Source organism: Sorex fumeus, unplaced genomic scaffold (genome assembly GCF_029834395.1).
Source record: "Sorex fumeus unplaced genomic scaffold, SorFum_2.1 ptg000098l, whole genome shotgun sequence".
NCBI classification, from domain to species: Eukaryota; Metazoa; Chordata; class Mammalia; order Eulipotyphla; family Soricidae; genus Sorex; species Sorex fumeus.
Window position 1 is genome coordinate 3,807,643 of NW_026606155.1, and position 13,520 is coordinate 3,821,162.

The following is a 13,520-nucleotide window of genomic DNA, read 5'->3' on the forward strand; positions in this document are numbered from 1 at the left end:
TGTCTTTTCAAACCCCCTTTCACTTGCTGAAACCCCCTTGGAGCTGCGGGGGGCTTTTCTTTTCACTGGAGAAAGTGCCCTTTACCTGTCCTTAACTGCTCTCCACTGCGGACCAGGTGCCAGATCAGCGACCCTCGGGATCCTGGAGCCTGCGAGGGCCCCGCGTGCCCCGCTCCGCTCCAGCCCAGCTGGGGGGCTGCGGCTGCATCCCGCCCCCTCCCGGTCACCCCCAAACCTCTCTCCCGGGACTCCCTCGGACGGTGCCGGCCCGGCGGGCGTGGGGGCGGGAGAGACGCGGGCTAGGGGTCCCGGCCGGCCGGCCGGCCGGCCGCGCGGGGTGGGCAGGAAAGGGTCAACAGCCCCCCCCAGCCCGCCCCCGCCGTGCCCTCCCATCGCCCGCGGGGGGTGCGGGGCGGGGCCGGCCCCCACACTCGGGCCTGGCAGCCGCCCCGGGCCCGCCGCGCCGAGTCTGGCCAGTGGGTGCGCGCTGTAATCCGAACCAGCTGCGCCCGGCCCGGGCCCCCGTCCGCATTGTTTAACATACTTCGAAAATGAAGTGTTCATTGCTGACATTCCTCCCGCAGCTGGCTTGATGCGGACCCGCTGAAGAGGCCGAGCAAAACCAGGTGCCCGCCGCGTGGGCGCTCAGTGCCCGCCGCCCCCGCCGCCCGCCCGCACGTGCCGCAGGTCCCGCGCCGGCCCCGCCGCCCTCGCTGCCCGCCGCGCCCCGCGGCCCCTGCCTGGACATGCCGGGAATGCAGAGGTGGGTCCGCGGCCGGGGTGGGCACCGGCGCCCCCCGCCTTCCCGCGACGCGGTCCGCGCCGGCCCCGCGGCGGGCTCCTCCGGGCGGCGGGACCTCGACGGGGCTCGGAGACCCCGGACGCGGCGGCCCGTCCCCGCCCGTCCCCTCCGGGCCCCGCGCGCGGCCGCCTCCCACCCCGGGCCGCCTCGGCGCAGGGCCGGGGGCAGCGCAGACCCCGACGGGGGCAGCCCGGGAGAGCCGCGACCGCGGGCAGGAATCGGGCGAGCCCCGCTCTGCTCTTGCCGCCGACGGCAGCTCGGTCCCGGCATCCCGAAGCTTCCAAGGGCTGGACGGAGATCCCGGCTGCAGCTAGTCAGCCCGCAAGCTCCTGCAGACGGCGATGCTTTGTGCACGGTCGTGCGTGTGCGTGTGCGTGTGCGCGTGTACTGAGAGCTCAGCTCCCGCCTCATCCCTCACCGGGACCAGCTCTCCCGCACTCAGCCCCAAGAGTCCGCGGGGCTCCCCGCAGTCCGTCCGGGGACGCACACACGGGTGGTCCCTCCTGCCCTGGAGACTGACCAGCTGGGCGCACCAGAGGCTCCCCAGGACCCCCACAGCCAGGGGGGTGTTCTCTTGGGGGTTTCTCTCGGCTGTTTCCGCGACCAGCTGCAGCTCTCGCGCGCGCTGAGGGCGGCGATGCGGCTATGATTTCCTAGGTGGAGCCCCCCTAACTAGCCCGGGAGCCCCCCAGCCCCGCTGTCTCTCCCAGCAGGCTGGATCTCTGGCAGGAGCCCTTGCGGGGTGCGCGGGGTGGGGAGAGGAAACGGGGCGGGGGCGTGTGTGTTGGGGGTTTAGGGGCTTGGGGGGGTCGCTGCCTTTTCCACCAGCTCTTGGACAGGGCGCTGCATCCTGTCCCCTCCTGGGGGGGGCATGGGGGACCTTGGACTTCAGAACCCTGAAGGAAAGCCGGGAGGCTGCAGGGAAACACTGACCTTCCTCAGTTCCACCTGGAAAATAAGCCGGTGGTCTTTCTTCCTGCCTTCTGCACGCACATCACAGAGCCCTGGGGTTGGGCGCTGCACGGTCACCTCTGTTTCTGCATCCTCAGGGACCCGCTCCTGCAGGTGCTTAGCACCGTGGGGGTCTTTCTTCTGGGGGATCAGAGGATGGAGGAGGAGGGCGTGCCCCTCCCAACCCCACAGCGGTTCGGCCTCTGCTGGTTCCCTTCATTCCTGCCCTTCCCCGCACCCCCGGGAGCACAGGGAGCCCCTGTGCTGAGTGTCCTAGTGGTCTGAATGGCAGAGACAGCCTCTGGATTCTCCCTCTAAGGTTCTGTTGGATTGGTTGGGATCCACACCTATGAGTGCGGGGCTGCTCCAGATTCTGTGCTCAGGGAGAGGTTTCTCCCTGCAGTGCTCAGTAGACTGAGTGGTGCTGGGGATTGAACCCCAGCCTCCTGTGCATAAAACAGAGATCCAGATTGCCAGGCTGCTTCACACTCCCACCCAAGTTTTCCTGCTTCTCTGAGTTCCCCAGCATCCCAACCCCCTACCCCCCGTGACCCCGGCCTGGCTGAGTCTCCGTCAGGGTCTGTGCAAAGCCGTGCTCTGGAACTAGCTGGCTTTCCTGAGACTCTTCCTTGGAACCCATGTGGCTCACAGTTGGACCCATGCTGACAGCACCTGACAGCAGGGCACTCAGCAAAGCTTCCAGAAGGGACATCTGCGAGCCTTGGGGGCTTCTCCTTTAGAAGGGGCACATCCAGGCAATTGCTCCAGATGATGCTCATCCACAGGGTGACCTTTGACTTTTTTGTTCCGTCTTTTTACCTCGTTGGGGCGGGAGGGGACTCCCCATGAGGGTCTATGAGCAAGTCCTGGGATGCTAGGTCCAGCTATGCAGAATCAACTGACAGGTGGGTGCTCTGGCCCGATGGTGCTGGGGGCCATGTGGTACTGGGCTGGAGCCGTGGAGCAGGCCTGCGCTCTGGCCCCTTAACCGTTTCTTTTTTTTTTTTTTGAAAGGCAAACACTCTACCCACTGTACTATTGCTCCAGCCCCCAACAAAGTTTTTGTTAATGGGGTTATTTGCTTGGAGAATGCCCCTTAACCGTTTCTTTCAAGTGAGGAAACACTTTCCTTGAAAACATCTATCCAACAGGTGATGTCCAAATCAGAGAGCAGTAGAGGGGTGCTGTTCTGTGGGGACATCCGGGGTAGCTGGGGTCCCTCTCGGCCTCTCCTGCCTACACACTGGCCACCCCAGCCCCCCAGCAAAGATGAAGCTGTGGTAGATCGTGGGCAGTGTGAGAGTCGTGTGATTCCCAGCCAGAGTCTGATTTTTCTGATGTTGCCGATATTGATGGTGACTTCTTGTTCTCCACAGGCTACTTGCTGCCACCATTCTGGCTCTGTGTCTTCCAAGGCCTGGGAATGCACAGGTAAGACTTTTCTCGAAGCCTCTTGCAAACCGGGCTGAGGGGTGTGCACGCCTAGAGAAACCAAGGGTGATGGGAGCGTTGGCCTCAAGGAAGCGCTTCCTGTGCAGAGATTAAAGGCGATGGGCTAGGGAGCTGGAGCGATAGCACAGCGGTAGGGCATTTACCTTGCACGCAGCCAACCCGGGTTCGATCCCCAGTATCCCATATGGTCCCCTGAGCATCGCCAGGAGTAATTCCCGAGTGCAGAGCCAGGAGTAACCCCTGATCATTGCCGGGTGTGACCCCAAAAAGAAAAAAACAAGGTGATGGGCTAGGGGGCCTTGCACGTGGCCAACCTGGGTTTGATCCCAAACACCCCATATGGTCACCTGAGCACTGCCAGAAGTAATCCCTGAGCATTGCTGAGTAGAACCCAAAAACAAACCCCAAAAGCAGAGATTAAAATTTTGGCTCAAAGGAGAGAGAGAATAAAGGAATGTGCCTGCCACAGGGGTGGGGGGTGGGGGGGGTGGATGGGGGGTGGGGGGATGGATACTGGGAACATTGGTGGTGAAGAATGGACCCTGATGGAGAGATTGGTACTGTGATCATTGTGTACTGGAACGTGATCATGGAAGTTTGTAAGTCTGTAACTGTATCACAGTGATTCATTAAAAAAAAAAAATTGGCTCAGGGTAAAACTTGGCCCGGGTGACAGTCCGAAAGGGAGTGTCAGGGTGGTGACCTGGAGTTGGGCTCCCAACTCCAGAATCTCTTTCGGGGAGAGGGGTGGTGGGAGGTGGTTGGACCACACCCACAGTGCTAGGGGCTACTCCTGGCTCTGTGCTCGGGAGTGCTCCCTTGCGGTGCCAGGGACTGGAGCCAAGGTGAGCCCCAGGCAAAGCCAGTGCTTCCTCGTGCCAGCAACCCAGTCCCCACCCAAGCCTTGATTCGAGTTGCTGCCTCATTTGTGTTCGATGTGTGTGTTGGGGGGAGGCAGTGTTGGCATCTTGATATTCAAACAAGTTTCTCCATCTGGGGAGGGGGTCTAGGATATCTGGGTGTCTCTGTCCCTGCGTGGGGTGTGAGTGGGGAGGGGTGTCCATAGACTCACACCCCCGTGGAAGGAGAGAGTGAAAAAGGGGAAGAAAGTCTGCAGGGTGGGGTAAGGTAGCTGCCAGACAGGGGGAGCCCCTCTGAGCCCAGATCCTGAGATGGGTACAAAAGGGAGGGGGGTGGCTTGCAGTGCCCCCTACTTTAAAAGGAGGAGAGCTCAGTGTGTCCAGCTTAGAAGTGAGAGTCCCCTCCTAGCCCCCCTGATAGCCCACTCTGCTGAGCAAGGCCCAGGCTGCAGGCAGGACAGGGGAACACTTCCTAATTTCCTAGTAAGAATTTCGAGACACACTCGCATATTGGGGAAGGAAGGTGATCTTGAGAAGAGTAACAGAGAGATGCTGGAGAAACTTTGGCTCCTTCCTGCCCAGCCTGTGGGAACAGAGGCAGCCGAAGGTGCACAGAGGTATGGGTACAATATTGTATTTACTCTTTGGAGCACTTGAGGTAAAAGCCACCACAACCCATTTTACAGGCGAGGAAACTGAGGCACAGAGAATTGACGCTGTGTGGAGGGGCTGGGCTGGACATTAGAAGGCTGGCAGTCCAGGGCTGGTCCTGCCACCCTGGCCCCCAGACTCTCTGGATCATTTGCTCCTTGGCTGTTGTCCCAAGACCCTCAGACTTCTGCAGGACCTCCTCCCAGAAATATAGGCTGGATCCCTTATCCCCACAAATCATCCACAACTGGGGGGAGCCCAGCCCTGTGTCCAGCTGCAACTGCTCCCAGACATTCATTTCTTGGGGCTTGTTCCTGGCAAAGTCTGGCCCCTGGAAGCCTTCCTGGTGGTGATGCCTTTACTACTTTATTGGTGCCAGGGATTGAGCCCAGGGCCTCCCGCATGCCACACATGGACTCCACCACTGAACCCACCGCAGGCCAAGACCGGTTTTGAAATGTGTAAAGTTGTCACTCAATTTGTACCTTGGAGGCCGGAGTGTTGAGATGAGTTTCATGGGCTGGCCAGGGATGAAGCAGAGGGCTCCATGCCCTCCTACTGTTGCTAAGAAATGAAGAGTACCATTCAGTGTGGGTTTTGTTTTCTGTGCAGACCTCGGGATCAGGGGGTAGAGAGCTCACCCTGAGCTGAGAGCTTGTCCAGAGGGCAGGCGCTTCTCTTGCATGTGGCTGACCGGGGTTGGATCCCTGGTGCCCTGAGCCCCACCCGGAGTGGTCCCTGAGCACAGAGCCAGTAGTGAGCCCTGAGCACCACTGGGTATGACCCCCACACCAGAATTATAAAATGAAAAAAATAGAGAAGATGAGGTTATACCCCTGCTTGAGAAGGATAGCTGCTGACCTGCTTCTTGGAAAGGGCTGAGCTGGGCTGGGCACATCAGCTCTGATCTTACTGTTCTTTATTGCTAGCGTCTGGAAAATGCCCATCACCACCTGCTCCCAACGGGGATTTCGAAGCAATGGTGCAGATCTTAGAGCAGTAGTGCTGAGAGCCTGGCTCCAGCTCAGTGGTGCGTGCGCGCGCGTGTGTGTGTGTGTGTGTGTGTGTGTGTGTGTGTCTGGAACATCAGTGCCCAGGGGTGCTGTCGCCAGCACCGGAGAGAAAAGGAAACAAGTAATGCCAGGTGTGAAATCACTGCCAGAAAAGACAAAAATTGGGGGTGGGAGGAGGCTGTTATGCCTACGTTAGTAGCATGGATTCTTTAAGTTACCCCATTTTCCAGTTTTCCTGTTACCTAGTTAGAAAGCTTTCACAGTGACAAAGGAAGGGACAGGAATGACCCATGTCTCTTCTTCCCTGCAGCAACAGTGCACGAATGGCTTTGGCATGGACCGTACCACGGGACAGTGCTTAGGTAGGTGCAATCATCCACTCCCCTGCTCTGAGTACATTGGTTTCCTACCCACACATGGTCCCTGGTGTCAAATTGGGACCCACAATCCGTGGCAGAAACCAGGGTCGGGAAGGAGTGCATCTGCATGTGTGGGGTATGTTTCTGCATCACTCTCTCATTTTGGGGGTGGTGCCAGGGATCGAACCCAGGGCCTCACAAAGGTAGGTCTTTACTCCTGAGTCACAGGTCAGCCCTGATCGCCTTTTTGTGCCTTGAATTGGGCTAAGGATGATGAGGGATAGAAGATGACTCGGGGTGGGTCTCTGGGTCACTGAATTCTGTACCGGGACATATCAAAGCACACAAGGACCTTGAACTAGACAGATTTCCTCTCCCACATGTCCAGTGGTCCAAGGTCATCTGCCAGGTGAAACAATCAAGGTGCTGGGAGGGTTCATCCTCTCTGGAGGCCCTGAGGGAAATCCCCATTCTGGTCCATGGCTATCAGCAGAATTTGGTTTCCTTCTGTTTACTTCATTAATTTTTATTTATTTATTTATTGGGTCACACCCAGCAATGCTCAGGGGTTGCTCCTGGCTCTGCACTCAGGAATTACTCTTGGCGGTGCTTGGGAGACCATATGGGATGTTGGGAATTAAACCTGGGTCGGCTGTGTGCAAGGCAAATGCCCTACCTGCTGTACTATTGCTCCGGCCCCTACTTCATTAATTTTTAATTTTTCGTCCACACGTGGCTGAGTTACTCCCACAACTGAGCTGGAGCGATAGCACAGCAGGTAGGGTGTTTGCCTTGCACCCGGCCAACCCGGGTGGGATTCGATTCCTCTTCCCCTCTCGGAGAGCCCGGCAAGCTGCCGAGAGTATCTCGCCTGCATGGCAAAGCCTGGCAAACTCCCCATGATGTATTCAATATGCCAAACACAGTAACAACAAGTCTCACGATGGAGACATTACTGGTGCCCGCTCGAGCAAATCAATGAACAACGGGAGGACAGTGCTACAGTGCTACCTGACTGAGGGACTAGGCCCATTGTGATACTCAGGGAAGCATGTGGGGCCAGGGATGAAACCCCAAGCCATGTGCTCAGACCTTTGAGTCACCTCCCCAGCCCCCTTCCCTCCCTTTAGGAAGACATTGAAGCGGGGCTGGAGCCGGCTACAGTGCTTACCTTGCACGAGGCAGACCTGATTAATCCCTAGCACCCCATTTGGTCCCCAGGGCTCCTCCAGGAGTGATCCCTGAGTGCAGAGCCAGAAGCAAGCCCTGAGCACTGCCAGGTGTGGGTCCAAAACTGAAATGAATAAATAATTTTTTTTTAAAAAAGTTGCAGAGCCAAAGAGGGAATTCAGGGCTTGCTTAAGGCACTTGCCTTAAATGCTGCCAACTCTGGTACTGCATAAGGTTCTCTGAGCACCAGCAGGAGTGACCCTGGAGCACAGAGCCAGGAGTAATCCTGAGTACCACTAGGTGTGGCCTAAGACAAAAACAAAATACAAGCTGTAAGAAAGGAGATGGAAATCCAGCTGACGTCTGACTTGGTTGGGGAACCCTGAAGGCACATGGAGTGTTAGTTTTATTCACTTCCCTGCCACCTTTCAGTGGCCCTGTCTCTGCCAATATCTCCATCATGTCACATGATTCCCATTTCCGTGAGGTGAGACTCCCAGGGTCTCCCCAGGGGACTATCTCGAAGGGCCCCATTCAGCACCCTAACTCCCATGCGGTGTGTGCATTCCAACCCTTTCTAACCCGAAGTCTGTAATGCTGGGTGGACCAGCCTCTCCCCTATGTGCCAGTCCCTCTTCTGCTCTCTCTAAACATTTAATTATTTTGTTTGTTTGTTTTTGGGGGGGCCTTTCCTGACTGCTCATTGCTGAACCTGAGGACGTGTGCAAGGCAAATGCCCTACCCACTGTGCTATCACTTCAGCCCAACTTGGATCACCCTTTGTTATTTTTTATTTTGTGTTTAGAGTCACACCTGGATATGCTCAGGGACTACTCCTGGATTTGCGCTCAGGACTGATCCCTGGCAATACTCAGTGGACCATATGTGGCAAAGGGATTAGAATCTAGTGGACCTCATGCAAGGCAAGCCCCCCACTCCCTGGACTGTGTCTCTAGCCCCCATATCGCCTACTTCATCACCCCTTGCTGCCTTCACTATTGCCAATCAATGGCAGGATTTGTTTCTTGCTCATGGCTGAGTAATATTCCTATGGATCAAATCAGTTGTACATCCTGAGGTGCCTTCAGAGGAACGAGCATAGTAGGGTGGTTCTCATCGCTGGGTGAGGCTCAGGCTGGAACCACACACACTGACCTCCCACTTGGCTGGATCGCAGATCCTAACGGGTGACCCTACACCCCAGGCCTGTGGGGGGGGATGGCTCACAGGGCAAGCTTAGACTGTGCCCCTACCTCTGGGTGTCTGTGACTTTTTCATTAGGCCCAATCACTTGTCTCCCCCACCCAATACAGATGTTCCATGAGGCCATTTCCCAGCTCACAGGTTCTTGTTCTGGAGAAGAGAAGAGTCATGTGACTGAGCTGGACATAGTCTTATTTCTTTTTATTTTATTTGTCAAATAACACAGGCTTTCATTCTCAATTTGAAGAGAAATTACATTGTTAGAAATTTCAACATGTCTCCCTTTATATCTCAATTTTTTTTTAAATTTTTATTAGTGAGACACCATGAGGTACAGTTGTAGACTTACAAATTTTTGTGCTTGGGTTTCCATTATACAATGATCAAATACCCGTCCCTCCACCAGTGCCCGTTTCATAGTCTTATTTCTAAGGGGCACATAAGTAGGTCGAATAGGAGAGGTCCAGAGGTGTCATTCCGAGGGTGCTACTGGGTTTATAACACCCCATGGCTCTCCATCGGCTCAGAGCCGGAACCTGCAGTGACAGACAGTCATGGAGTGAGGGTTGCGGAAGGGGGCTGAGGCTGTTAGGAATTTAAACAGGCCTCCCGGCTTTTCTTTGTCTAGCATCTCAGGCTGCATTCAGGCTGGGGATGCGAGAAGCAGAATTTCATGCCAGAAAGAGTTCCGCGGCACTTGATCAGAGAGATGAAATTCATTGCCGTATAGCACACCGAGAGATAACAGCAACAATAGCAGCCCAGGGCCGACAGGAAATGGACAATTGAAAACAGTGCCCGGCAGTGCAGAATGGAGCTCTGCCAGGAAGAATCGGAGCTGGCACTTGGCTCTAAGGTCCAGGGGCAGAGAATGCACTCCACAAGATGGGGCAGCAGCGGGCGTCTCTCCTGGCCTAAGCAGTTTTATTGGTGCCCAGGATGAGCCCAGAGCCTCATACATGCAAGGCCCAGGCCCATCCTGGCCCGGCCCACACAGGTTTGAGTGACACTTTCGGATTCTTAGCCATAGGAAGGGCTGGGGCAGGGGAGTCTCCTTCTGCCTGCCTCCTCGGAGAGCTGGCTGAGTTTGCAGTGAAGGGTGGAGGAGCAATCAGACCCGGGAGCAGACCCCCCAGACAGTGAGCGGGCCCCAGGGTGGGATCAGGTAGTGAGATCGGGTAGTCTGGGCCGGAAACGAGGCCTGCCCTGTGTCCGCCTGGCCACACTCCCTTCCCGCAGCCCACCCGGCCCTCTCCAGACCTGCCCACCAGAGCTCCTGCCTGAACTGTTTGTGGGCACGCGGGCTGACTTACGAACCAGGCTCTGCTTTCTCGACAAGGAACGTGCTCTTGGGTCGAGGGATGTCTCAGAGGGTAGAGCACAGGGTGAGCAGCCAGGAGGCCTGGATTCAGTTCCTCAAACCACATGTTCCAGGGGGCCAGGGCGATAGCACAGCGGGCATTTGACCTGCATGTGGCTGACCCGGGTTCGATCCCCGGAATCCCATATGGTTCCCCCGAGCACTGCAGGATGATTCCTGAGTGCAGAGCCTGGAGTAACTCCTGTGCATCGCCGGGTGTGACCCCCTAGAAAAAGAAAACACATGTTTGGGTTTTTTAAACAAGCCTGTTGGTAACACCCCTGAGCACTGAGCCAACAGTAGTTCCTGAGCGCCACCGAATGTGACTCAACCACCAGCACCACCAAAACAAGTCTCTCAGTCTCTGACCAAGCCTCACCTTCCCTGATGCAAGGGACCGCCTAGGGACACCCCCAGCCCTTCATTCTGTCCCAGGTGCCTGGCGTGGAGGATAGGGTACCAGAGTTGTGGTGCTTTAAGCTGGGGAACGCGCAGATGAGCAGCCTTCATGGTGCCCAACTGCCGTTACCATTCCTTCTCTCTGGGCTCCCCAGGGATGCAAAGTGGGCTGAAGTCACAGACAAATAACCAAACCAGCATTCTGGGTTTCCAAACATGAGCTTGCTAAAAGAGTTCATCTTGGGGCTGCAGCGATAGCACAGCGGGAGTGTGTTTGCCTTGCACGTGGCCAACCCGGGTTCGATTCCCAGCATCCCATATGGTCCCCCGAGCACTGCCAGGAGTAATTCCTGAATCCAGAACCAGAAGTAACCCCTGAGCATCACCGGGTGTGACCCCAAAAGAAAAAAAATAAAAGAGTTACTCTCATGACAGTAGAGGTCTCAGGGGTCCGTATGGCCAAACCACTGGGCTGTCTGGATGTTCCTCCCTGGTCTGATGCGTGGGGTGCTCCACGTTTGGCCAGCCCAATCTTGCCCGGGGTTGGCACCAGTGGACACTGGCACAGAGGTGTGCCTGGCACTTGGGCCACGGCCGTGCCCCTCACCCTGTCTCTCTCTCACTTCGCAGACGTGGATGAATGCCGGACCATCCCTGAGGCCTGCCGCGGGGACATGATGTGCGTGAACCAGAATGGCGGATACCTGTGCATCCCCCGCACCAACCCCGTGTACCGCGGGCCCTATGGGAGCGCCGGTGCCGGTGCCAGTGCCGGTGCTGGCGCCTCTGCGGGCTCGTCCTCCGCCTCCTCCTCCTACTCCACACCCTACTCGGGGCCCTACCCCCCCGTCGCCCCGCAGCTGCCCCCCTCCAACTACCCCACCATCTCCAGACCTGCCATGTGCCGCTTTGGCTACCAGATGGACGAAGGCAACCAGTGCGTGGGTGAGTGGCCCCCTGTCTTGGGTTTCCTCCCCCTGGGGCAGTGCCCCCTCCCCCTTTGAAGCAGATTCCCCTCTCCTCCATGGGACATCAATAACTGGCCTCCCCGTCCTTGTCTTCATTCTTGTCATCATCGTCTTCCTCCTCTTCCTCCTCCTTCTCCTCCTCTTCCCTCTCCTTCTTATCCTTTCCCTTCTTCTTCTTCTTCTTCTTCTTCTTCTTCTTCTTCTTCTTCTTCTTCTTCTTCTTCTTCTTCTTCTTCTTCTTCTTCTTCTTCTCCTTCTCCTTCTTCTCCTCCTCCTTCTCCTTCTCCTTCTCCTTCTCCTTCTTCTTCCTTCCTTCTTCCTTCTTCTTCCTTCCTTCTTCCTTCTTCTTCTACTTCTTCTTCCTCCTCCTCATCCTAATCCTCCTCCTTCTTTCTTTCTTTTTTTTTCTTTTTGGGTCACACCCATTGATGCTCAGGGGTTACTCCTGGCTCTGCACTCAGGAATTGTTCCTGGCAGTGCTCAGGGGGACCATATGGGATTGAACCCAGGTCTGCCCTGTGCAAGGAAGGCAAATGCCTTATCCATTGTACTATCGCTCCAGCCCACACTGGCCCTCTTCAACCCACGAATCCTGTCTCTGCCTGCCTGGGTCTTGGGGTTCCTCCCTGGGGTTGTCACTGTTTTACTCACCATCTCCTCTTACTTTCATCTCTCTCCTGACCCATCTGGAGAGGGGTGATCCCATCTAGTCTCTATTGAAGGATCAAGTGCATTTTTCTCTGTATCAGTAACAAAGGCATGAGTGGAAGGTGTGAATCCCAGGGCGAGAGGGTCCTCCATGCCCCACTGTGTCTCAGCATGCACTAACACAGCTCCCTGTCCTGGGCGAAGCTAAGGCCACCAAGGTCGACTGTGGTGGAAAGGAGGTGGACACTCTGAGTGGGAATCAAGGCACTGGTGATCTGAGTAGAACTTTGGATGCTGGAGGTACTGGATCCTGTGAGGGACCATGCTGGGGGTGTGGGGGTCCGAGCCTGCCCAGCTCTTGTTTCTGTTAACCCAGAGGGGCCTGGAGGAGTGTCCAGGGAGTGTCCCCAGTCACTCTGGTTATGGTAGAACCAAAGTCTTTTCTTTTTTCTCTCTTTATTGGGCCACACACGGCTATGCTAGGGCTTACCTGGCTCTGCACTCAGGGATCCCTCCTGGTGGAGCTTAGGGGACCATATGGGGTTCAGGGGATGGAACCGGTATCGACTGCCTGCAAGGCAAGAGCCTAATCCACTGTCCGATCTCTTCAGCTCAGACCAAAGTCTCAAAACTGTCTCAACCTCTGAGGTGGCCTTGAAGGATGGTGCCAAGCTTGTCCAATCGTGCCCTCGGCTGCCAATGTCTTTTTGTACCCAGGTCTCAGAGATATGCATCTCTATAAGCTATGTGCCTTTTCCGTTCCGCCGGAGTGGTGTGAGACATCAAAGAGCCGCAGAAAACTAGAAATGACTGAAGGAAGACATGAAAGGAAGTAATCATTGGGACCTATATTTCCTTTCTTGAACCCGAACATGGGGAGCCTTAACATTTGGTCTACTTGGTGGAGTCTCTGGGGGAATCCCATATCAGGTCTTGAAGTGGGGGGGCTGTGGCCAACTGTCAGAGTTGCTGGCTGGGTTCTTGGCAGGGCCTTCCATCTGCTCATGCAAAGGCATGTTTGCTTCTACCCAGAGACTTGGAAATGACATGCAGACAAGTGTCCACTGCTCAGAGGACACACTTAAACCCAATCTGCTCCCGTCTCACTTGTCCCAAGGGCTGGTGTGTGCAGGTGCAGGAGAGATGGGGGCCTGAGGCGGGGAGAAGGGGCCAAGAAGGGTACGTGCCCTCTGCTATGGACAAGTACACAGAGAGACCTGGGACCTGTCCAGCCTGACCTGGAGCTTTAGTGGGGTGCAATGTCCACTCTCTGCTAGCAATGGCAGGTCCTGCAGAACAGAGGGATTTTTTTTTTTTTTTGCTTTTTGGGTCCTACCCGGCAATGCTCAGGTGTTACTCCTGGCTCTGCACTAAGGAATTACCCCTGGCAGTGCTCAGGGGACCATATGGGATGCTGGGAATCGAACCTGGGTCAGCTGCATGCAAGGCAAACGCCCTACCTGTTGTGCTATTGCTCCGGCCCCAACAGAGGGATTTTGACAGTGAACCTCAGCCTCCTGGTTTCACAGGAAGGGAGCTTGGAGCCCAGGATGAGGGCATTGGAAGGAGTCTGGCCATCCCCGACACCCTTGTCCACTTGCCTAGTGCCACCACCTATCCTCATCCATCAGGCAGAATAGAAGTGACCCCCCCCCATCCTCAGTACAGAGAAGGAGTAGTTGGG

The 13,520-nt window shown here is 56.3% G+C and overlaps 1 protein-coding gene across 1 annotated transcript in view; it reads left to right on the forward strand.

The window, feature by feature from the left end:
• Nucleotides 1-487: 487 nt before the first annotated feature.
• The window catches only part of FBLN5 (fibulin 5), a 74,067-nt gene continuing 61,034 nt past the window's right edge, over nt 488-13,520 (forward strand). The window contains exons 1-4 of the mRNA XM_056133652.1: nt 488-763; nt 3,130-3,184; nt 6,040-6,091; nt 10,851-11,165. Coding sequence (XP_055989627.1) covers nt 747-763; nt 3,130-3,184; nt 6,040-6,091; nt 10,851-11,165 — 439 coding nt within the window. The 5' untranslated portion in view covers nt 488-746. The remainder of the gene's footprint in view (nt 764-3,129; nt 3,185-6,039; nt 6,092-10,850; nt 11,166-13,520) is intronic.